This window comes from Cervus elaphus, chromosome 29, assembly GCF_910594005.1.
Source record: "Cervus elaphus chromosome 29, mCerEla1.1, whole genome shotgun sequence".
NCBI classification, from domain to species: Eukaryota; Metazoa; Chordata; class Mammalia; order Artiodactyla; family Cervidae; genus Cervus; species Cervus elaphus.
The window spans coordinates 49844036-49869248 of record NC_057843.1 but is presented as its reverse complement, the minus strand read 5'-3'; the positions used below and the strand labels follow the sequence as shown (position 1 = coordinate 49869248).

General features: G+C 41.0%; 1 protein-coding gene across 3 annotated transcripts in view; it reads right to left on the bottom strand.

The window, feature by feature from the left end:
• The window catches only part of PCSK5 (proprotein convertase subtilisin/kexin type 5), a 495662-nt gene that overhangs the window by 398057 nt on the left and 72392 nt on the right, over positions 1-25213 (bottom strand). For all 3 annotated transcript variants that reach the window (XM_043891233.1, XM_043891234.1, XM_043891235.1), the window contains exon 3: positions 6037-6150. In XM_043891233.1, coding sequence (XP_043747168.1) covers positions 6037-6150 — 114 coding nt within the window. The remainder of the gene's footprint in view (positions 1-6036; positions 6151-25213) is intronic.

Sequence of the window (25213 nt, the reverse complement as noted above, 5' to 3'; positions counted from 1 at the left end):
TGGTTCCTCTGGCTTTTCTAAATCCAGCTTGAACATCTGGAAATTCATAGTTCATGTACTTTGAAGTCTGGCTTGGAGAGTTTTGAGAGTTACTTTGCTAGTGTGTGAGATGAGTGCAATTGTGCAGTAGTTTAAACATTCTTTGGCATTGCCTTTCTTTGGGATTGGAATGAAAACTGACATTTTCCAGTCCTGTGGTCATTGCTGAGTTTTCCAAATTTGCTGGCATATTGAGTGCAGCACTTTCATAGCATCATCTTTTAGGATTTCAGTTCAGTTCAGTTGCTCACTCGTGTCCGACTCTTTGAGACCCCATGAACCACACAGTAAGCCAGGCCTCCCTATCCATCACCAACTGCTGGTGTCTATCCAAACCCATGTCCATTGAGTCAGTGATGCCATCCAGTCATCTCATCCTCTGTCATCCCCCTTCTCCTCCTACCCTCAATCTTCCCCAGCATCAAGGTCTTTTCAAATGAGTCAGCTCTTTGCATCAGGTGGCCAAAGTACTGGAGTTTCAGCTTTAACATCAGTCCTTCCAATGAATGCCCAGGACTGATCTCCTTTAGGATGGACTGGTTGGATCTCCTTGCAGTCCAAGGGACTCTCAAGAGTCTTCTCCAACACCACAGTTCAAAAGCATCAATTTTTCAGCACTCAGCTTTCTTTATAGTCCAACTGCCACATCCATATATGACTACTGGAAAAACCATAGCCTTGACTAGACAGACCTTTGTTGACAAAGTAATATCTCTGCTTTATAGCTCAACTGAAATTCCATCACCTGCACTAGCTTGTTAGCAATGCAAATCCCTAAATTTCCACTGGGGGGCATGAGAGGGGTGGGCAGTAATCCTTCCAGGTGATTTGTGATGCCATTAGTATGAAGTCCAGTGACGCAACAGTTGGAAGTCTAGCCTCTGGAGTCAGAGTGACTGGGTTTGAATAACAGCATCTGCCGACTGGTAAACAGTGTGACTCTGGACGAGTTACTTGTCTCTTCTGTAATTTCTTCAGTGTAAAATGAAGACAATGCATGTGTGTGTGCTAAGTCACTTCAGTTATGTCTGACTCTATGCCACCCTGTGGACTGTAGCCTGCCAGGCTCCTCTGTTCATGGAATTCTCCAGCCAAGAATACTGGAGTAGGTTTTCATGCCCGCCTCCAGAGGATCTTCCTGACCCAGGGATCAAACCCACATCTCTTGCATCACCTGCATTGGCAGGCAGGTTCTCCACCTCTTGCGCCACCTGGGAAGCCCTAAAATGAAGGCAATAATAGGTCCCAACTCACTGGAATACTGGCAATAAGATAATACACATGAAAGTTTGCCAAAATGTTTGACACAGATAATTATTTTCTAAACTATGAAGATGACCATTGATATCTAGTTTTCTCATCTATTTATTTCATTAGCATTCATTGAGCATTTATCACAGATGTGAGCAGTGAATAAATAACTCAGGATTCCTGGCTGCCTGCTAGACTTACCAGGGGATTCTTATGAAATCTTGTTGCTACCAAAAATAACAATCTCTTATAGGGGGACCCAAGCTTGGGCATCCATTACTACTTGGGACATTTTAACAGAAGAAGCAAATCTATAACGAAAAATTGGAACCTAAAGCCCATGGAGCTGGGTGTGTGCACATGATCCCAGAGACACTTTCAGGGCAGAATTGTTGATCCATCAAACCCATTGGCACTTACATATTCCTCTTCTGCTTTACTGATCTTCGAAGTACAGATCATGTTTTCCTAAATCCTCAGCACTTGCCACCAGGCTCACAAAGAGGAGACGCTGGAGTCTGTCGATACAATGAGAAGCGAGTTCTGTTTCTAGGACTGGAGCCTGCCAGCTCCTGGAAGCCCGAGCACAGAGTTTCAGGTCAGAGGAGTAATTAGCCCGCCATTGTCTCCATAACAAACTCGTGTAAATGCACCCTTCCCTGAATACACTGCCCAGGGCCTCAAGGCTGGACATAGTGGTTTCACAAACCAGTTTCCAAGGGGAGGAGCGACAGGGGCAAGGCTTTTAAATTAATTAAAAGAGACACTCAGGCACACTTCATGCCATTCTTTAATCTCTGTTCTCCTATAAATACAGACTGACAGGACCAGGCCGAGGCTAACGAGCTGAAGGCAGAACCCTATGGAAGTTCGCCAAGTGACCCTCAAAAAACGCTGCAGCAGGGCCCTGTGCTCAGAAAAAGGGAAGAAGGAAGCCAGTACTGAATCTCAGCAGTGTCGATGACATGTCACTGAGTGCTCTGAAGGATGTCCGCGGCGCAGATGATCATACCCTTCTTCAGCTGCCGCTGCTGCTAAGTCGCGTCAGTCGTGTCCGACTCCGTGTGACCCCATAGATGGCAGCCCACCAGGCTCCGCCATCCCTGGGATTCTCCAGGCAAGAACACTGGAGTGGGTTGCCATTCCCTTCTCCAATGCATGCATGCATGCTAAGTCGCTTCAGTTGTGTCCGGCTCTGTGCCACCCTATGGACAGCAGCCCAGCAGGCTCCGCCGTCCCTGGGATTCTCCAGGCAAGAATCCTGGAGTGGGTTGCCATTTCCTTCTCCAACTAGTAGCAATGAAAGCAGATAAAAATAAGATAGCATGTACTGTAATTCAAAAGAAAAACAACAACAATTATAATTTTATTTTAAAGAGTTTTCCACTGCCAGGCACTGTGCTAAAGGCTTCCCATGTAGTATTTCATTTAATTATGGTAACCAGCTTCCTAACCATTCTCGCCTCCTAGTACACATACCCTTATGGAGTCCCCTCATACACTGAATTAGAGTTCACACATGTGGTCAACAGAAAATTACAGAAGTGACTTCTAAGATTAGATCATAAAAGACATCACCACCTCTGACATGACCTCTTAAATCATTTGCCCTGGGGGAGGACAGAGCCATGTCAAGGGGCCACTGAAGCAGTCCTCCAGTGAGGCCCAGGTGGAGAAGAACCAGCCACATGACCTTGTCAGTGGATCCTCCAACTCCAGCCACAACTTTGAGTCTTCCAACTGAAGCCTCAGACATCACTGAACAGAGGAGTCATCTGCACCGGGCCCTCTCTGCATGCCTGACCCACAGATCTCAGGAGATCTCTGTCTTAAAAACTAAGTTCTGTGATTTGTTACGCAGCAGTCACTAACTCTTATCTAAGAGATAAATATTCTTATTTTCTAGTTGACAAGGGTTTAAGTGATTCAATCATGGGTATATCAGCGAAGTAATGGGGAACTGAATCCATGTTTGCAGACTTGAAGTTCTGACTCCAATTCTGTCACTACTACTGACATAAACATAGGTGTGTAACCGATTTCTCATTGCTTTCATTAAGGAAAAAGTATGTATTTAATAGGAAGCTTTCAAGTGCTTTGGCTGCTCCCAAGACACTTTTGCCCATCCTACATGGCACCCATGATTCTTCCTTGAACTTCAGTCATTTCTCCATGGACAGATTAGAAGCTCCTGGAGGGCTGGAGTAGCATCTTACCTACAGTTGTTTGTGAACAGTAGAAGGGTGGGGATAGGATGCCATGTTCATCCTATGGACTCCCGTCAACCTGCCTGGCTTGGCATCTCTGTTTCATCACTTTCAGGTTGGATGATCTTAGGTAACTGATCTAAATTTTATGAGCCTTGGATTCCTAACTCTTATAACACAGGGCCAATATTAAACACACATCTCTGTTTAAACTACACTAGAAAAATATTAGAATAAAGTGTAAGCACCATGCCTGGCATGTGGTAAGTGCTCAATGAACGTGATCTATTTGAATTATTACAATCAAGTATGTGTTGAAAAACATCCAGTATTTTAAAGAGCCAAACAAAAGCTCTTCCCTCTTAACCTTTCCTCACATCAAAAAGAGAATTTCTGAAGAAATGGCAGAGGTTCTTGGGTGTAAGGAGAGCTTCCCCTATACACACTGAAGTCTTTGGAGTCACCTTGACCATGGCTCCTGCAACACCCCAACCTGCCCTGCTGGAGTGATGAGAGGGCCGGGGAGAGCTGCTGTCCATTTGCACTGTCCAGAGGGACATGTGCAGGTAGCAATGTGGTTCTTTCTTGCAAAAAAGAAATGCAAGTCAAAGAGGGTCTCACTGCCCCTGGACCTTAAGAAGAGAGGTGTAAGGGGATGTTGCTTCCATTCTACTTCTTAATCCTATTACATCCTTATCATCTTGTCGGCATAGACAAGTGCTCCTGAGCTCCTGCTAACACTCCCTCTAATGCCTTCCCTTGTGGTTCATTCTTTCTTGGTCTTGGAGCTAATAAGCTAGCAAGTGTCTCACTGTCCCCTCATTGTTGTTGTTCAGTCACTAAGTCATGTCTGACTCTTTGCGACCCCGTGGATTGTAGCACGCCAGGCTCCCCTGTCCTCTACTACCTCCCAAAGTTTGCTCAAACTCACGTCTACTGAGTCGGTAACACTATCTAACCATCTCATCTTCTGCCACCCCCCTTCTCCTTTTGCCTTCAGCCTTTCCCAGCATCAGGGTTCTCTCTGATTTCTACTCAAATGCTGCTTTGAGTCTCATCTCCCTTTGAACTTAGCTTTAGGGCGCCTTTATTTCCCCTTATGCATGAAAGAGTTTTCTGTGTAAAACTGGTTGGGGTCCAACATCTTTCCACAACTTTTCACTTCTGGAAGACTAAGAGGAGGGAGACTGGGAGAAGCACCAGCCACATTCACCCATCTCCAAATGAACAGATTCCTAGTGTGGCTAGGTGCTATGCGACATTCTAGATGGGAGGATATAAGTGACCCCCACACACAAATAACAGAGGAGATTTAAAAATACAATAAAAACTATAAAACAAAGTGCCAAGGGAAGGATGTCAGGAGTGGCAGAGACAACGGGCCCAGGAGAGCAGAGGAAGGAGAGACAGTGATGGACGAGGATATGGGAGACATGAAACAGTCAGCCTCAGGTGTGGGCTCTGAGGGATGGAGAATTCTGACCTGAGGAGGCAGGACAGGACAGAAGGCCACCCTGGGAAGAAGGAATGAAATGCAAGGAGGCAGAAAAGCATGAGACATGTATTTGGAATGCAGTGGATGTATAGCAAAGCAGGGTTAGGGACTGCAAAAAACAAGGTAGACGGGGGGGAAATAATTCTGGCAATAATTTACAACAAAGATTTTCCAAAAAATTTAAAAAAAGAAAAGTGAAGGTCTTCTTGCAGATTATAGAGCAAATTGATAACATATAAATTTCATGATAAAGTATTACATTCTAGTCAATTTTTCAGGGATCACAAACATAAAACCCTAAAGCTAGAAAAGTAAACTTTCAAAGGAGGCAACATCAAGTGAATTTCTAGATCATTCTTCCCAACACATTAAGTTTCCCTTGCGGAAAGTTTTTGCTTGAACCACAGTGTGCATGCTCAGTCACATACGATTCTTTGCGACCCTTTGGACTGTAATCCAACAGGTAGATTCCTCTGTCCATGGGATTTTTCAGACAAGGATACTGAAGTGGGCTTGAACCACTGAATTAGCTACAAGTCAAACACTTTTCAACTATTTTTTCCTAGTCTAGTTTTTAAAAAATTGTTACCCAAAGTGAGAAGGTACATTTAGGTAACTCAAGTTAGGAATCTGTTACCTACCAGCAGAGTCATTTCAGTGATTTCCAAGAGCCAGTATCCATTAACCAGACTGGTTTCAGGGTAGAGTTGATGTGTACCACAGGTGAACACAACTATTGCTAAGTCTCAGGGTGTGTGCCCTTTATATTATTTTCCCATCTTCTGACCCAAACTTACAAAGCTACTACACAGAGAAAGATCTCAAATAGAAACACCTTCAGGATCAGAGTTTCCCTCTTTCTCCTTAGAACCAGAGAGTTAACTTCAAAAAAGATCCAGAAAATAGCACGGGCCATTAACCCACCTCCAATGGTGGGTCCTGAAACAGGAAAAAGTCCCTGCTCACTGTTTCTCTGTCTTCCTGGTCCCAACATCGCTGAGCAACACAAACAGGATGCCACAGGCCCTGGCCAGCCGAACTCACCATATACCACATGCTTGGCCACTTGGGATCATTGAAGTAAGTGGACTGGGTGCGGCTGAAGTCATAATCCCTCTTGGTCCGTTTTTTTACCACTTGCTGTTGGATCCACTCCACCTGCCAAGAAGGACATTTGGTGAGTGTTCAAGTTCCATCCAGGTTAGCACAACATCAATGACAGTCTGAGACAGTTCCCATCCTGTGTCAGTCACAGGTTTCATCCTGGAGACTAGAATCTAAGTCCAGGAGCTTCAAGAGTCCCTAGAAACCCTGGTTCTATTTTTAAGGCAGGTAGGTTTTGCATTCTTTTATGAAAGATCATTCATATTTCTCAACAATGTGCCAACCCCTTAAAGCTTTTTCAGAAAGCACATTTAACTCCCAATTTATTTTAAATAGATAGTGTTATGGTTTTAAAAACTAATTTACTCATCCTGACCTTATACTAAGGGCTGGCAAACTTCTATGAAGATCCAGATAATAAATATCTTCAGCTCTGCAGGTCATACAATCTCTGCTATAACTACACATTCTGCCATTGTAGCACCATAGACAGTAAATAAATAAATAGGCGTAACTATGTTAAAAGACGCTTACTCCTTGGAAGGAAAGTTATGACCAACCTAGAGAGCATATTAAAAAGCAGAGACATTACTTTGTCAACAAAGGTCTGTCTCGTCAAGGCTATGGTTTTTCCAGTGGCAATGTGTGGATGTGAGAGTTGGGCTATAAAGAAAACTGAGCACAGAAGAATTGATGCTTCTGAACTGTGGTGTTGGAAAAGATTCTTGAGAGTCCCTTAGACTGCAAGGAGATCCAACCAGTTCATCCTAAAGGAGATCAGTCCTGGGTGTTCATTGGAAGGACTGATGTTGAAGCTGAAACTCCATTATTTTGACCACCTGATGTGAAGACCTGACTCATTTGAAAAGACCCTGATGCTGGGAAAGATTGAGGGCAGGAGGAGAAGAGGATGACAGAGGATGAGATGGTTGGATGGCCTCACCGACTCAGTGGACATGGGTTTGGGTGGACTCTGGGAGTCAGTGATGGACAGGGAGGCTTGGCGTGCTGCGGTTCTTGGGGTTGCAAAGAGTCGGACATGACTGAGCAACTGAACTGAACTGATGTTCCAATAAAACATTGAATAAAAAACACATGGGAGGCTGGATTTGGCCCACAGGCCAAATTTTAGATAAAAATTTTCAATGTTCTAGGATTACACATCAAACTATCCAGGGATCAAATGCTCTAGGATCACAAATTTTTTTTAAAATGGCTATCCACAACAGAGTGGTGGGAAAAGCACTATTTGGGTAATCAGAAAATCAAAGCCCTACTAGACCTCTTTCTGGCATAAAATGGGAATAGTCATTCAATTTCCTGAGCCATAGGTTCTCTGCCAGCTCCAAAATTCAAAACCTCTACATTTGAGAACGTCTTAACATTTAGCCTCAACTTATGTTTAAACATGAGGGAACTTCTGAGTTTGATACAGATTTGTAACCTAAATGATATGGGTATGAATGGGGGTATTTTTAAAAACAGGAAATCATTATGGCAACATAAAAATAAGCATGTTTCATTTTGAACAGAGCATCTCAAATGTAATATCAGCCCAGGTGGCATTCTACAATTTGTTCCTAAATTCTCTTTTGTTGATTTCTTCTTTCCATAGCTAATTTAGTCATACTATTCTAAAATGCTTCCTTCCATCATTTATCTGTATTCTCCATAAAGGGATTAAAAACAGAGCGCCGGAGATGCTGTTGTCCACTACTGTGATTCTATACCCATACCATTCAATAGTGACTTCAAAACCTCTCCTTCCTGTTTCAAAGATTACTGGAGGAGAAGAAATATTAAAGGAGCAATGAACAAGCTCAAAATGCATGGCTATAAACAAGGTTTGTTGTTGTTGTTTAGTCGTTAAGTCATGTCCAACTCTTTTGTGACCCCATGGACTGTAGCCCAACAGGCTCTGTCCATGGGATTTTCCAGGCAAGAACACTAGACTTGGTTGCCATTTCCTCCTCCAGGGGATCTTCCCAACCCAGGGATACTAGGGCCAAAAGCTTAACTAATAAATTTCTACGATTCTCATATTGGAAAATATTATTCAACAAATTATCAGAGGGCTTCCCTGGGGGCTCCGTGGTAAAGAATCCACTTGTTAATGCAGGAGGCACAGGAGGTGTGGGTTCAATCTCTGGGTTGGAAAGATCCCCTGGAGAAGGAAATAGTAACCTACTCCATCATTCTTGCCTGAAAAACTCCATGGAAAGAGAAGCCTGGCAGGCTACAGTCCATTGTGTTGCAAAGGGTCAGACATGTCTTAGTGAATGAACAATTTGGTATGCAAGATGAATTTAAATAGTGAATTCTTAGGTATATCACTAACAAGGAAAACAGAATCACATAGCCTGCCAAGTAAATATAAGATCTATTTATGATTAGGATCAACAGCTCAACATCATATAAGTGACTTGATAGGTTATTTAAGCAAAATTATGAATACAAAGTCAATAAATGAAAATAATATTCTGGAAAACGAAAGTTTTCTCTTATTTTTTAAATTAATCTAGACCAAGTGACTCTCTGGCACTGAATCATTCTACATCACTTACACACATGCACATGCACACACAGACACATGTGTATACACTAAATAAAAGACGTGTTATATTAGTTGCTCAGTCGTGTATGATTCTTTGCAACCCCTTGAGCTATAGCCTGGTAGGCTCCTCTGTCCCTGGAATTTTTCCAGGCAAGAATACTGGAGTAGATTGCTGTTCTCTTCTCCAGGGGATCTTCCTGACCCAGGGATCGAACCTGGGTCTCCTGTACTGCAGACAGATTCTTTACAATCTGAGCCACTAGGAAAGCCTAAATAAAAGGTATTACAAATTATTCCTTTAAACTATTGAACAATAGTTCCAAGGCAAGCTAAGGGATTTTGTTTTTGGTTTATTTCAAGAGACTGCTGTTTAGAAATCACATTGAAACTAATGTGTCATTAAAAATGTGTATAATTTTTTTAATGAACAGACTGATTTCCAAAGTGACCATGTTTCTAAAAACACAGAACAAAATCAACTTCCTTCTTACAGTAGAGCAGCAAGCATGGGCATGCATGTATTTGTCTATTTCAAGGAAACATTTTAATCTATTTCAGACAATCTAAGAAATGAGTTTCTCTCACTCATTTATTCATTCAATACGCAGTAAGTGCCTACTCAATACCAGACATTGGGCTGGGAATACAAAGATGACTAAGAATAATCTTTGCCTCTGAAGGACTTAATTTTACCAAAGAATATTTAGCAAGTATTCTACAGTTCTTTTATTCATAAAAATGTTGTCATCTTCATAAATGACATCTGATGCAGGATCTATCACTATACTAAATAGATCATTCATGAAAATTTTGACTATGCAAATTATATTTATAATTCTTATAGTACTGTCTATAAGATTTACCCCAACAAGATTGAACTAGTTCATATTTGAACACTTGGTGAGATCCGTTTGGACAGAATGGTTTTCAAACTAACCCTATATTGGTGGTGGTCTTTCCTAAGAGAGCCTCCATAAATTCTAAACTGCCAATGTCTATGTATTTACAAGTCAGACATTAAATCTCGTGTGGACCCAATACTGAAATGACTCAGGCTCAGGACAAGTCCACAGCGGGGTAGGGGTGAATAGCTGTCTCTACAATGACACTGTAAGTATGTATTTCTCCTTATGTATACACACACAGAGAAATGGATAAATAGGATAAGTATGTGAGAAAAGCAAGTGACAGTCATTTTCCTAGATGAACTATAGGTACAAAAATAGAACAAAATGTCTCACCAAGCACCATCCCTTCTGTAATTTTACCAAACAAAAATGCTTAGTTACAGGACTCAGTGGCTAGAAGGTAATACAGCAAGTTGGCATCTACATTTGACTATAAGTCATTCTGCCTGATCATAGGGCTGCAAAACTTGAGAAAAGCACAGTTGGGTTTTTTTTTTTTTTTTTTTTTTTAGTGTCAAATACCATGTATTTTGCTTTGGTGCTTTATGAGTCCTGAGCCCTACATTTTTGGGAAAGCGGGAAAAGCACCTCTTGGGGCAGAAGATTTCTATGACTGGAAAGACCATATTTATATTTTTAAACCATTATCCATATGTCTGTCCTTGAGACCTTTAAAAAAAAAAAAAACTCAGATGTAATGCATTATACAGGTTTCACCTCTTGACACAAAGCCCAATGCAAAGAAAAGCCACTTAGAAATTTATTTTCATAAAACTACGGCCAGCCCAGGGAAAAAGGAAAACAGTGTGCTTTCCCTCACTGGTTTAACTTCTAAATGTTCTATTTCCTATATATTATGAATCTACATTAAAGTCAGAGTTAAAAAAAACTTCGGTCCTGGGAAATCAGTCTCAGTTCAGTTGCCCAGTCATGTCCGACTCATTGCGACCCCATGAATCACAGCCTGCCAGGCCTCCCTGTCCATCACCAACTCCCAGAGTTTACTCAAACTCATGTCCATTGAGTCGGTGATGCCATCCTGCCATCTCATCCTCTGTCGCCCCCTTCTCCTCCTGCCCCCAATCCCTCCCAGCATCAGGGTCTTTTCCAATGAGTCAACTCGGAAATCAGTCTAGCCTCCATTAGCTTTACCACATGTATGGTACATGGTGTTAAGGACACTCCCTCCCTCTATTCAGCACTTACTCCCGACATGGTCCACATGAATAGTGGACATTTGCCACTCCACGATCTTTGTTGAAACATGTTTGCTTTTGTTAGTTTTACATGTCAAGCGAAGCATGCTAATGGATGATTATGGGAAGCCTACCTACACAGTCTCAGCTGAACTCATATCTCATGATTTTGGAATTTACTGACTTTCTGATACTATATACATGAGGAAGGAAATCTGTCACCAAGCAGAGAAAAGGATGTTATCCTATGAATCTGTATTATCTAAGTATGGACAGTATGTGTGTGCTCAGTCGTGTCTGACTCTGCGACCCCCCTGGACTGTAGCCCTCCTGGCTCCTCTGTCCATGGAATTATCCCGGCAAGAATACTGGAGTGGGGTACCATTTCCAACTCCACGTTATATTGCTGACCCAGGGATCAAACCCATGTCTCTTGCATCTCCTGCATTGGCAGGTGGATTCTTTACCACTAGTGCCACCAGCAAAGCCCATTTTATAGCTAATCAAAAATATAAACAGGAAATCAATGGTGGTATTACAAGAAAGACAAATACTGCATGTATTACTTACATGTGGAATCTAAAAAAAAAAGAGTCAAACTCATAAAAAATATAGAAAAAGTAACTGCCAGGGGCTGGGGGTGATGGGGGAAATAGGGAGAAGCTGGTAAAAGATACAAACTTTCAGTTGTAAGATGAATAAGGTCTGAGGATCTAAGGAATAATATGGTGACTATTGCTGATAACACTATATTGTACAACAGAAATTTGTTAAGAGAGAGTAGAACTTAAATGTTCTCACCAAAAAAGATAAATATGGGCAGTGATGGATGTGTTAATTATTAATAACTAGAAGGGAGAAATACTTTCAATAGATCAAACATATCAAATCACAATGATGTACAAACTTAGTCTTAAAAGTCAATTATGCCTCAATAAAACTGAAATTGAAAAAATATGTAGTGCCACTTTAAAAATGCATCCCACAGTGAGGAGAAATCTTCCCTTTAGATATTAAAGCTAATGACTGAAATAAATACCGACAGTAAATATCTTTATCAATTGAATGGGACGGAAAAGTCAACAAACTGACTAAAAACATGCAAGACTAGAATATGCCATAAGGTTGCTATCATAAATCAATGGGGAAAAACAGAGTACTTTATAAATGATATTGAAACACCAAATAACTGGGGGAAAAATAAGATTTAAACCATTCCCACATCTTAATCATTAGGATAAATTCCAAATGAATCATATTAAAAGTAAACAAACAAACCCATGAAAGTACCATAAGAAACACAGATTTTTTTTAAGGAGATTTTAAGAAATCACCTGAGAGTGAATGCTGTTTGTTTATGTATAATACAAATAAAAAAAATTAATTTGGAAAAGTTGATAAATTCAACTAAATAAAGCATAAATATGGCATGACAAAAATTACTTCAAAAACAAGGTAAAGACAAATTAGAGAAACATATAGCAAAGAGGAACTAAAGAGCCTCTTGGTGAAGGTGAAAGAGGAGTGAAAAAGGTGACTTGGAACTCAACATTTGGGCTTCCCTGGTGGCTCAGTGGTAAAGATTACACCTGCCAATGCAGGAGACGAGGGTTTGATTCCTGCTCGAGAAGATCCCAATTGCCAACAGCAACCAAGCTCAAGCACCACAACTGCTGAGCCCATGCGCTGCAACTACTGAAGCCCCCATGCCCTACAGCCTGCGCTCCACCACCAAAGAAGCCACCACAATCAAAAGCCCACGCAGCACAACCAGAGAGTAGCCCCTGTTCACTTCACCTAGAGCAATGAGACCCAGCACAGCCGAAAACAAATATTAAAACAAATTAAAAAAAAACCCAGAAAAACTTCACATTCAAAAAACTAAGGTCATGGCATCTGGTCCCATCACTTCATGGCAAATAGATGGGGAAAGAGTGGAAACAGCGACAGACTTTACTTTCTGGGCTCCAAAGTAACTGCAGATGGTGACTGCAGCCATGAAATTAAAAGATGTTTGCTCCTTGGGAGAAAAGCTGTGACAAACCTAGACAGCATATTAAACAACAGAGATGTTAATTTGCTGACAAAGGTCCATCTAATCAAAGCTATGGTTTTTCAGTAGTCATGTATGGATGTGAGAGTTAGACCATAAAGAAGGCTGATCATCAAAGAATGATGCCTTTAAACTGTGGTGCTGGAGAAGACTCGTGAGACTGTAAGAGATCAAACCAGTCAATCCTAAAGGAAATCAATCCTGAATATTCATTGGAAGGACTGACGCTGAAGCTGAAGCTCCAATACTTTGGCCACTTGTTTGGAAGAGCTGACTCTTTAGAAAAGATCCTGATGCTAGGAAAGATTGAAGGCAGACAAAGAAGGGGATGACAGAGGATGAGATGGTGGAATGGGATCACTGACTCAATGGGCATGAGTTTGACCAAGCTCCAGGAGATGGTGAAGGACAGGGAAGCCTGGCATGCTTCAGTCCATGGGATCTCAAAGAGTCGGACACGACTGAGTGACTTAACTACAGGGACAGCAAGCATAGATAAAATGCTCTTTCCCTTAGATATAAAGAGTCCTACATTCAATAAGAGAAAAAAGCAATAGGAAAACAGGTAAAGAGAATAGTACAATAATAGCTGAAAATGTAAATCAAGTTTCTTTAACATATAAAAACATGCCTAACCTCATGAATATAAATACAAAAAAGCAAATCAAACCCACACCAAGATAAAGCTTTTCACATCTCACCTTTTGGATATAAACATTCTAAATACCAAAGACATTTTAACCAGTGAGGAATGTAAAATGGTCATCCTCACATAATGGGGATGGGAATGTAAATCTATTCCAATTCTGTGGAGAGTAACAGGACATGACCTACAAAAATCTTAAGAAGACGTGATTCAGTTTTATAAATTTACCTTACATTTTAAAAAATATTTTATTTAAGTGTAGTTCATTTACAATGTTACATTAATTTCTGCTGTCCTCCATTTTTATTAACACATGTCAAAATGCAAGGCTATTTACTGAAGCACTTCTAGTAACAATTGAAGTAGTAAACAACCTGAATATATACTGATAGAGGTTAATTAACTAAATAACAACACATCAACGTAGCGGAGTACAATGCAACCATAAAAGATAATGAAATGGGCTTTATGTCTTGACAGAGAAGAGTCTCCATGATGTAGCCTAAGATGAGAAAAAAAAAAGGAAAGTACCACAGACTATAAAAGATACAATTTTTGTACCTCTCTGAGGTCATTGCTATACACAGAGAACTCTGATAACACTGGCTGCTTTCTTGGCCGGTCGGGGTTGGGGGTCGAACTAGGTGGTTGGGCTGAGATCCAAGAACAGGAGGGAAACCTTTTACTGCTGACCCTTTAATATCTTGTTACTTTTGAACTATGTAAGTATGTTATCTATACAAACAATTTTAAATTTCCTTTAACATGTTCCGTTAGTTACTATTATATAATCCTATAATATCAAATGTGACAAATGCCTAAATTATAACATATTTTAAAAGCAATAATGATAAACATAGTATATAAAAAGTACCTTAGGTGGTTTCAACGTATAACACAGTCAATATTGAGAAAAGGTGGGTAAATTAGAGAAGATGGGTTGGAACTTGGGGAACTGAGTTTATAATCTCAGAATCGCCACCAGCCACCTGTGTGACCTTGCAAAATCTTTGTGGGCTTCTTTTATCTCTAATAATAGAAGACAGACTAAATACGCTCTGTACTCTCTTCTGGCTTTGAAATGTTCATCTGTGTATGTGGTCCATCTCTGATTTGACTGAGAATAAAAAGTTCGTGTTAAATGCAATACAGAGGTGAGGGAGGTGCTCCTGTGGACAGATGACCTTAAGTCATTCTGTGCAGATGCAAGATGAATATTTAGAAAGGAATACAGTAAATTATATTACTACTTTTATGACTCAATGAAGCAGATGCCAGGAAATAAATATGTGTGCTTCCATATTTCACAATTTTTATTAGCTTTGACAAAACAGGGAAACGGAGCACAAAGGGATTTCTCTCCTCAGTTTTCCTCCAACTTTGAAAACAAAAAGTCCTACTTAAGGGAATATTGGCTATGCACTTTTTTCCTTTGGAAATAAGGGACTGATGGAGACGATTTAGCACTGACAAGCTACTTCTAAACCTTCAAATCTGAAGCCAACATATCCCCAAAGTTTTCTAAAATACTGATCAAGAAATCAGGGTTAATTAGTGAAGAATCAGAGAATCCAGTGAAAGTCTGCATTCAGGTAAGGATGCTCCAGTCTTTAAATTCTTCCTCTATCTAGTCACTAACAAATAATCAAGGAGTTACTAAGTACTGACACTGTTATTTGATGTGAGTCACTCTTTTTGTTGAAAAAACCATAATCAAATTCTGCTATTTAAAAGAACTATATTTGTGAACAAAATAAGCATTACTGTTTATCTGCAGGAGAATTTTCACTTGATTTCCTTGAGATAGGCACACTGAATCCTATTTAATGACTGTAGGCATCAGCAGCTTATATTAGAGAATCGTCTAGTCAGGACTATGAGGGATCATACAATTTTGAAAGGTAACTGAGAAGAAAGTTGTGAAATAAACATTGCACACACGTTTGCTGCTGCTGCTGCTAAGCTGCTTCAGTCGTGTCCGACTCTGTGCGACCCCATAGATGGCAGCCCACCAGGCTCCCCCGTCCCTGGGATTCTCCAGGCAAGAACACTGGAGTGGGCTGCCATTTCCTCCTTCAGTTCATGAAAGTGAAAAGTGAAAGTGAAGTCACTCAGTCGTGTCCGACTCTTCGCGACCCCGTGGACTGCAGCCCACCAGGCTCCTCCGTCCATGGGATTTTCCAGGCAAGAGTACTGGAGTGGGGTGCTATTGCCTTCTCCGGCACATATGTTTAGAACAGGGTAAAAGAAGACAGCACAGGCGACAGTAAAAAACCTCAACCATCCTAAAATTCTATAATTAGCTGGCTTTCTCCAAGAAAATCCCAAATTTTTAAATGTTTCATTAATTTAATCATGCTTTATTTTGTTTTGTGAAAAACTCTTGGCATTATATTTGTAATGGTATCACTTACTTTGAGACAATTAAAGTCAGGTTTATTCCCTCAAATTATTCCACGCTTACTTGCACACTTTTAATTTCCTAAACTGTTGTCTTGTTTTTTTCCCCCTCCCCATTCCTGGTAAAATGACGTGGGAAAGGGGAAAATGAAAATGGTTACATCCAATTAAAGCAGTAAAATTTATTCCCCACATTCAAGGCCTTTTCTTTCATTCATCTATTCACTCCAAAAATATTATATTGAGTACCTACTATGTGACAGACATTGTTTTGAATGCTATAGAATGGCAGTGAGCAAAATAACCAATTTCCTGCCTTCAGGCACGTTCCATTCTACTGGAAGTTAGGCCATAATAATGTAAATAAATAAAAGATTATGCAATAGATTTTCATAATGTTAAATGGTCCAAAAAGTAAATAACATAAGGTAGTCTAGAGTGATTATGGAGGAGGGAGCTATTTTAGGTAAGACAGTCAAGAAAGGTCTCTTTGAAATATGTGATATTTTAACAGAATCCTGAATAAGAAGTCAGTCATATAAATGTCTCAAGGAAGATGTGAATAACTAATGCAAAGGTCCTAAAACACTATATGTCTCTATTTTGGCTTATCCACAGGCCACAGATGCCTATGGCAATCCCTCAAGGTCTAGAGGTGGGTATACCAGGAGTGCATTTCGCCCTCCAGTGGATGAATAAGGAAAGAGACTGACACGAATGCAAACTGGTTCCTAGTCATCTGGTCGACTAACTCTGGGCTCCAGCTTACCAGGGAAAATGGTCTAGCAGAAGACACAGGTTCAGGGTGGGCATGTTTCCCAGACCCCAACAACTCCTCAGCTGATAGGGACAAACACTCAGCTGAAAGAATGTTCAACGAGGTCCTCTAAAGCATAAGGCCCTCTAAAACATGAGGCCTTGGGGAGAAGACCATCTTGACAATACTCTTGCAATGCTAGCCACTACAAACCGGTCCAGTAAGGAGTTTTGAGGCAGACTGTTCTTTCAATTATACTGATACAAAAACCACAGGTTCAATGTCATCTAAATAGAGGAGAAATTATAAAATGACTCCTAGGATAGAAAGGAAACCAAGTATGAAGCATTCAAGCATAAGAAAAGGATAATGACATAAAAGACACTTGCTCCTTGGAAGAAAAGCTATGACAAATCTAGACAGCATATTAAAAAGCAGAGACATGACTTTGCCAACAAAGGTCCATATAGTCAAAGCTATGGTTTTTCCATAGTCATGTACAGATGTGTTGGACCACAAAGAAGGCTGAGCACTAAAGAATTGATGCTTTTGAACTATGGTGCTGGAGAAGACTCTTGAGAGTCCTTTGGACAGCAAGGAGATCAAACCAGTCAATCCTAAAGGAAATTAACTCTGAATATTCATTGCAAGGACCGATGCTGAAACTCCAATACTTTGGCCACCTGATGGACCGATGCTGAAACTCCAATACTTTGGCCACCTGATGTGAAAAGCTGACTCATTGAAAAGATTCTGATGCTGGGAAAGATTGACAGCAGGAGAAGAGGCAACAGAGAATGAGATGGTTGGATGGCATCACTGAATCAATGGACGTGAGTTTGAGCAAACTCTGCGAGATAGTGAAGGACAGGGAAGTCTGACATGCTGCAGTCCATGGGGTAGTAAAGAGTCAGATACAACTTAGCGACTGAACAACAACAAGAAAGGGCATAAAATGCTATTTAGTGTAACAGCAGGTGTGGAACACTGTATTAGAAAACAGAAGATATAGTTAATCCAGCTATCTAGGACATATCAACTACCACCTCTGCAACTCCATGAAAAAAAAGGATAGCATGTTGGAACAAATTTTGCAAAACAATTTTACATTACATTAGTTTATATTAAAAAGCAAGGAGGTTATTTCTGGAGCTATATGTAAAAGTATCTAACACGTACTCTTCATACAAGCAAACAGACAGAGTTAGGCTAGACTATGTCACAGACAGGCAGTGTAGAATAATGAATTGGGAAAGTGTGCCGCCTCCGTTCTTGATAGAATGTCACCCATCACTAGCCTGGCCTCCTTGAGCAAACCACGTACATCTTAACTTTCTATATTCTCATCTGTAAATAACATTATTGCTGTGAAGTTCCAAATATATTGTCCTATATAAATGCATTCAGGCTCATATAGGACTTAATACTTTGAATTGCATGTTTTTTCCCCACTTTCTTGAAAGAAAGAAACTAAGTTTTAGTATTCCTAGTATCAAGGGCAATGCTGGACAATAGGCCCTCATTAAATAGGTGTAGAGGGATAGATAATATTTTTACATTGAATTAATACATTTTCTATTAGGTATGTTTAGGTCTTCTAGCTATTAAAAAAATTGCAGGAAATTTTAAACAGGAGAGAGTCCTAAGAAGGGAATATGCTTAACTCTATCAAACGTAATACGGTATTTCACAGTTCAGCAAAAGGAAGAGGATAGCACAAGAGTTTTTACTTTACTAGCAATGAATAGGATGGTTCTTTCCATATAATGATTCTACTTTAAGGTATTATGGAACTCTTCTTGGTTTAACCCCCAACTTGAAATCTATTGCTGTACAGACTTTTATCTTCTGAGATGGTATCATTGCTTCCACAATACCAATCTAAGTCTTAGAAGGAACAAAAGGCAGTATCTAAATAAAATGGATAAACATACATGAATGAAGTAGTGGTTGACACAGGACAAGAATCTAGAATATTATGGCAGAAACTAGCAGTCTTTCATAAACTACAAGGGCCCAGGGTTAAATAAAGTCAACGAATCCCACAATGCTAAAGGATGCATTCTCCCAGATTAATAAGGAGCATCTCCAATATTTAAATGGTCAACAACTTGTCCACAAGCAAAGCACACAGTAGACGCATGATTTTAAAAGCAGTTACAGATGGGGAATATAAGAGCAAGAAAATGTTTGAAACCAACTTAAAGCAAATGAGAAAAGGTGTCAAACTGATAAGAAAAAAACAAGCTGGGGCATATTCCCTTAAGGAACACTTATCTTCTAAACTCAAGACTGCCCATCCTAGGCACTAGTAATAATATCCACAAGCAATAGTTTTTCCCCTATGTTCAATAATAACATATTGTGGTTGGCCAAAAAGTTATGGAAAAACTTGAATGAACTTTTTGGCCAACCCAATATATATTTTGCTTTACCTTTCCAGAAAAGATAATCTCAGAAGATTTTAGGTTCTTTTTCCCATTGATGTGTCACTTCCTAAACTTTCTTAAAATCCCTTGAGGGCATGACACATTATATTTGATTCAAATATAAAATATCTGTGTTTTGAGACCAGTGTAATTTGTCCTCTTGGGAAAAAAATAACTCCCTATTCCTAGGCATGCCAAATTGCTTTCCAGTGCATAAAAACAGAATTCAATTTTTATTTAAAAAAGAAGAGGAAGAAAAGTGTGTGTTTGTGTATGCAAGCACACAGATGCACCTAGCCCATGGACTAGAGGTGGTAGAAAGAAAAGCCAGTGATATAAATTCATTAGATACTTATATGGCAAAGAATCTTACATTTTTTAAGTTGGGTTTCAGGTTCTTCTATTTTAAACTTTAGGACAATTAGTGCAAGCAATGAGAGGAAATTCAAAAACAATTTTGATTGCTTAAAAGTATTAAAAGGAAATGGAATTCTAAAGTACCTAAAACTAATTCTACTGCCTGCATGCCACCTGGAGTTAAATTCACACTTTTGATTAAATGCAATCTTAAGGCAGGGATTAAATTGGGACAGCACAGAATTCCCTCCAGCTTCACTCTGGGATCAAGATTATCACAGCATTAAAAACATAGTGGCATGACTTCATTCTACATGCATTTACCTTTTGCATAATTGTCCTCTAAGCAATTTGAAAGCCAAGGCAAGATAATTAATAAAATCCATTGAGCATTTAAAATTACACCTCATTCTGCCCTTCATAGAGCTGAAGTTTTAGATCACTACCAAAATGACAATCTTACCTTAAAACAAAGGGTTAATCACTTAATAGATTCTGATTCTCTTTGACCAATCCTGCAACTCTCTGTATAAATCATTCAAGATATTCCCAGATCTGTATTTGCAAAAATTGGATGCCCTCAAGTTGTATATCAAGTGAATACAAAGACGAGCATTATTTTGTACAGAGTGGAGAAATTGTTCAATTCAGCTGAGATTAATATAAAAAGAGGCAAAGGCTGGCAAAGGAAAGGGCGGTCATTCTCATTATTTCTCCAAGCAGAGGACATGGGGTGATATGGTAAATATCAAAGGTGTGTCAGCATCTTACTTCTTTATACAACGTACCACTTAATTCTCATGAACAATGATTGTGAAAGTTACAGTCATACGAGGAGAAACACTTCTCCAGTGACTAGTTCAGCTCCACTGCACACATTGTCTTATTCTCTAAGCTATTTAAATATAAATGGCAATAGCTTTTGTTTCTAATTTCCACGGACCCTAATGTTATGAGTTGATCACAGTGGAAAAAGCCTGAGGGGGAGGGGTGAGTACATAAAAATTCAGAATCGGGTATGCGAAGTTTTAATTTCATCCATTTTATTCTTTTTTCAATTTGAGGTCTTCTCAATACTTTGGTAGCTTCTGTCTTTTAATCTTTCCAGCATCTGTACACCTCTTTATTGTCAAGGTCTCAAATCCTGGAAATCAAGAAACTACTGCTTGTTAGGTTGGTAAGCTTGAGAAATATGAATCAAACGGGGCTGGGCTAAAAATCAATGTCTTCTCTTCCTCCTGTTGCCAAAAGATAAACGTACAACTTCAGGAGTGAATGCACGAACTCTGCACAAGTGTTCTATGCTCTTTTGAGGCTACCTGACATTTTTAAACCTAAAATGAGCTCAAAATGTGTTAAGTCAGCGAGTAGTAGGACATCTCTGATGAGGAGAGGTCTGGATGAAGACCCCCCTGCTGGGTCCCCAAAAGGTCAAGAGAAATGAGAAAGGTGGGCCTTCGGGGAAGGTGTCCGACTTGGTTTTCCACTCTTTTCCATTTTTCTCCCTGAACTCTAACCTTACATTTGGCAGGGAGGGCAGGGATGTTTTGCAACAAAAACACTGGAATTGCGGCAGCTCTTAAACACCATCATCACCCTCTGAAATATTCAGCAAACAGCTCCTCTGGTCAGGACGGGGGAAAAGCATGCCTTTCAGCCTCCGGGAAAAATATGGTCCAAAATCCCTGGGCCAACGGGAATGGTCCTGGCATTTTCTCACCTAAATCCAGTTGCCTGAGGCAAACCAAATGTTTTCTCAATTTCACTGCTGTTCTTTCACCTCAGAAACCACTTGATGAGGCTTCCAGCAAGGTGGTACTTGACCAAACTTGCAGGTCTGAGCACATGAAAGTCTGGAGCGGGGCCTGATGAGCGAGTGCACCCGACGGAGCTTCCGCCTGCCCTCCCTGAAGGCCAGGCAGCGCCCGGCTCCCAGCTTCCTGGCGGCTTCTTGTCACCACGGAGGGGTGCCAGGTCACTCCACTGGGCCTCCTTCTGCCTGAACTCGTAACTCATACCCACCACAGTCGATTACGGGAGCCCTGGGGCTGAGGCTCCGGGAAGGAGACAGAAAGCACGTTCTCATCACCGTCATCAAATCTGACACTTGTTCAGTGGGAAGACCCAGGAGCCGCAGCTCTCGCCCATCAAGCTTCCTTTTTCCCTGCTGTGTCTTTTGGGTAGCTAACCCTGGAGTCTGATGTGTCAGTGTTCATGGGGTTGCGATGCCCTTATTGCACCCGGGCACTGGCAGCAATTCTATGCCCCCCTCTCCTCCTCCAAAGCGTCCCACTCCGGCACATTTGGGCTCTCAGCAATGGAGTGAGAGCCTGGCCTGGACCGTAGTTCCCACTGAGTCTTGGCTACTTGAGAAAGGGCCATCAAAACGGTAGCACCTGCTGAGTCTACATCCTAGAGACTTGGTTCATTATAACACTTGGTAGCACAGAATCTAGGGGAGGGAAGGCAGAGGAGGAAAACCAAAGCAACAGGCTTAAAGATGATAGCTAGAATTCAGGAAGGTTCGGGGGGCTGAAAGCAGCATCTCGGGCTTTCTCAGCCCCCATAGCAGTCATGCCATGCCTTGTCTGGAGCAGGCACCCTGAAAGGATTTACAGAATGAATGACAGTTTCAATCACTCTTTCAGTAAAGGAATGAAGGGTAGGTCAGTCACTTTTCAGCCCCCAGTGTGTTAGAGAAAGCCAAGAAGCAAGTTCTTGCAGGACAGGAGTTCTCAGTCTCTGGCAAGAGGAGGGAAAATGATCTGTCATTTTCAGATCAGAGCCTCTGGATTTAGGCTCAGAATAGACCAATGAGGTAATTGCTGCTGGGTGAAGGAAGAAATCACATAGGTGGTGGTAGTGGTGTTTTTTTCTGGTACTTGGATTTCCAACAGGCAAAGAACTCACTGGCTACTGCTTTTGAAAGTAAAACTGAACTTTTTCATGTTTTGTGCAAAATCAAATCTACCTATTGTTTCTTTAACACCATCAAACTGTCCCACGATCATCCTTTCCCCAGGGGCGAGCCCCTGACACAAGGAGGTTAAGTGACTTGATCAAGTCACAGAATTTTAAGGCACCTGAAACAAGAATCCCGATCAAGTAAATCTATGCCCAGGTTTCTTTCTATAGAACACGGTGGCTCCCTTTTGCAATCTCTTCTCAGCTGATGGAGTGGGTTGAGGGAACATACCCTTTTCCTCCGCTGTGTGTCATTAAAACATTTCTATGCCTGGAGATTAGTCAAATCTGATCACTTTATTAGAAGTTTTAGTGAGTGAAAGGTGAGAGAAAGCAGCAAGTAAGACAGGAAATGGCATAATGCTGGAGTTTTTATCATCAATGTAAGGAATTTTGCAGAGGTCCTCTATTACTCAGCTGGAAGCATTTTAAGATGGTTAAGACACTCAGTCTGCAAATGGCAGGAGAGAATTGTCTGATGAATGAAAAATAGAAATCTCAACTAGGAAAAGAATTCTCAGCACAACCTTGGCAGTGATGAAAGAAATCCTTTTTCCCCCTCAAGGGCACCTTCTGACTTGTAACTTAAAGAGTCCATGAAGTTCAATGTCTAAATATTTCCCAAATTAAAAAACAAAACAACAGCAAAAATAAAAACCCACTAACTCACTGTAACCAAATCCTTGGTTACCCAGCTCCTCTGAACTACAGTGAACGGACAAGATGAGACAAAAGAAAACAGGATGGTCACTAATTAAAAGTGAGGTTTCTGAGCTCCAGGCAACCTGTGTTTGAGAATGCTTGCCCGTCCACTGCAAAGCACACTGACCTCAGACAAGTTACTTAGCCTCTGGACATGAAATGGGGCAGGCAAATGAAACTGAAGACTAAAGGAGGTGATTCCTGTCAGATACTCAGCACACATGGCAATGTGCTGGTGTGCCCAACTATGCCCACCAAGGAGTTTACTGCTCTCATTAGCCCAAAGGCTACAAGCTTGAGTTCAGTCCCAACAGACCAGAATGAGACAGTGAAGGTCGAAGTGTTCTACAGGCACACTGGGCCGGAAATCAGGAGATCTGTAGTCCAGCCATGTTACCTCTTCGGTTTCAATTTCTCTCTCTACAAGCTCCAGGGTTTAGGCCAGGAGAGTGAGCCGGCCTTAGGGGTTCAGAGAGTAACCTCCAAGGCCGAGGAGGTGGGGTTAAACAGTAGGGCCAAAGGATATCCCTTCCTCCCCACCCTCCCCAGTAGGCCATTTCTTGAACGAAGGATTTACTTCACACCAGAAAAAAGAACCTCACCGGTCCCGAGATACAACCTGGTGAGTCAAATTCCACTGAACCGCTAAAATTTTTAGACCTACTTTTTGTCTAGCATGAGGACAATCTGCATTAACCTCTGAGAATTAAGATTTTTCTTTCTTTTTTTGTCTGTGTGTGCACACAAACTTTCCAACTGTTTTTTCCTTATGGACTAATCAGCAGTAGCCTGGGATTGCAGACTAGAACCAAGGAAAGCTACATTGATGCCGGAATTCCACTGAGGGCAGTCATGTTTCCCCATTCAAGTGGGTTTCCAGACCTCCCAAGGAACAATTCTAATGAACGCATATGTCTTAGAGTTTACCAAAGTAAAGTTTAGAAAAGAAGTAGGTATATGACGATTTCTAAGATAATATAAACAATTAAATAAGTGCACGATAAAGGTCACAAAAAGATCCCACAAACCGTATCAAATGTTCCTCACCATTGATGGAGCAGATCTGACCACTTTTCAGCATCTCCACAGCCATCATCCTAACTCAGATCCTCATTTTCTCATATCTTTCTCACTGAACTCCCTAGTAATTTCCTGGTTGGATTTCTACAACGTTTGGTCCTCATTTCTTTCGTCTTCCAAACTCTTGCCAGAGGACCCCAGTAGGTAAATTCTTTTATCCTAACATCTTCTTGATGAAGGTGTCTTTCCTCCTCTGGTGTATTCTGAGAAACCTACGTTTATCTCTACTACAACCATTATTACAAACCTTTGAACTATTGACTTGTTGGGTTTCCTGATGAAAGCTTACATTCCTAGAAGGAAGAGACTGTACTTCTCATGTCAGTGTCCTTGGCATTTAGCAGATTTCCTGGCTGACAATGGACTTACTGAAAGTGATTGCTAAATGAATCAATTTGCCTGTGAACACAGAAAGAACAGAACAGAACTTTGTAACAGACTTGCACTGGCATTAAAGGCCTTAACTCAGCTGGCCTAGTTCCTGAGACTGAACTCATGTTTGTTTGACACAGGTGGTCCTTGCTAATAAGTTTTCATATCAACCCAATTGGAGACCCCTTTTCTGAGCACCTACCAGGTGCCAGGCATTGGTGTTTCATCAGTGAATCCACCCACAGGCCTCTGACTTCCCAGAGTAGGCAAGACAATTTCGTTAATTGCTGGCAAATAAGGATCAGGCTGGTCTGCCCTCCAGGAGATTACAGCCCAGGCGGTGCAGTTATTACAACACCACGCAGTGTATGCCTTAGCAAGAGGATTTCCTTGGCCCCTTCTTGTTCTAAAATGTTCTATGTTGTCACCTTTGGAAAGCTGCAGCACACTCTTCCTGCTACACTATGTCTTGTGAAGTGGACCAACGACAGAGAAAATAGGAACCCTCACCCAAAGGGGTGTTGGTGAAAGTTGAACATCTAAGGCACACCATGGCTCCTTCCAGGCCCTGGCTAAAAACTATCACCTTGCATTGGCAGTGAGGCCCCAGAGGAATGGATTACCTCCTTCCCCCTGGACACTCTCTGTTTACTGAGGCTGACTGTGCCCTGCGTGGAGAGAACCAGAAGCCATGAAGAG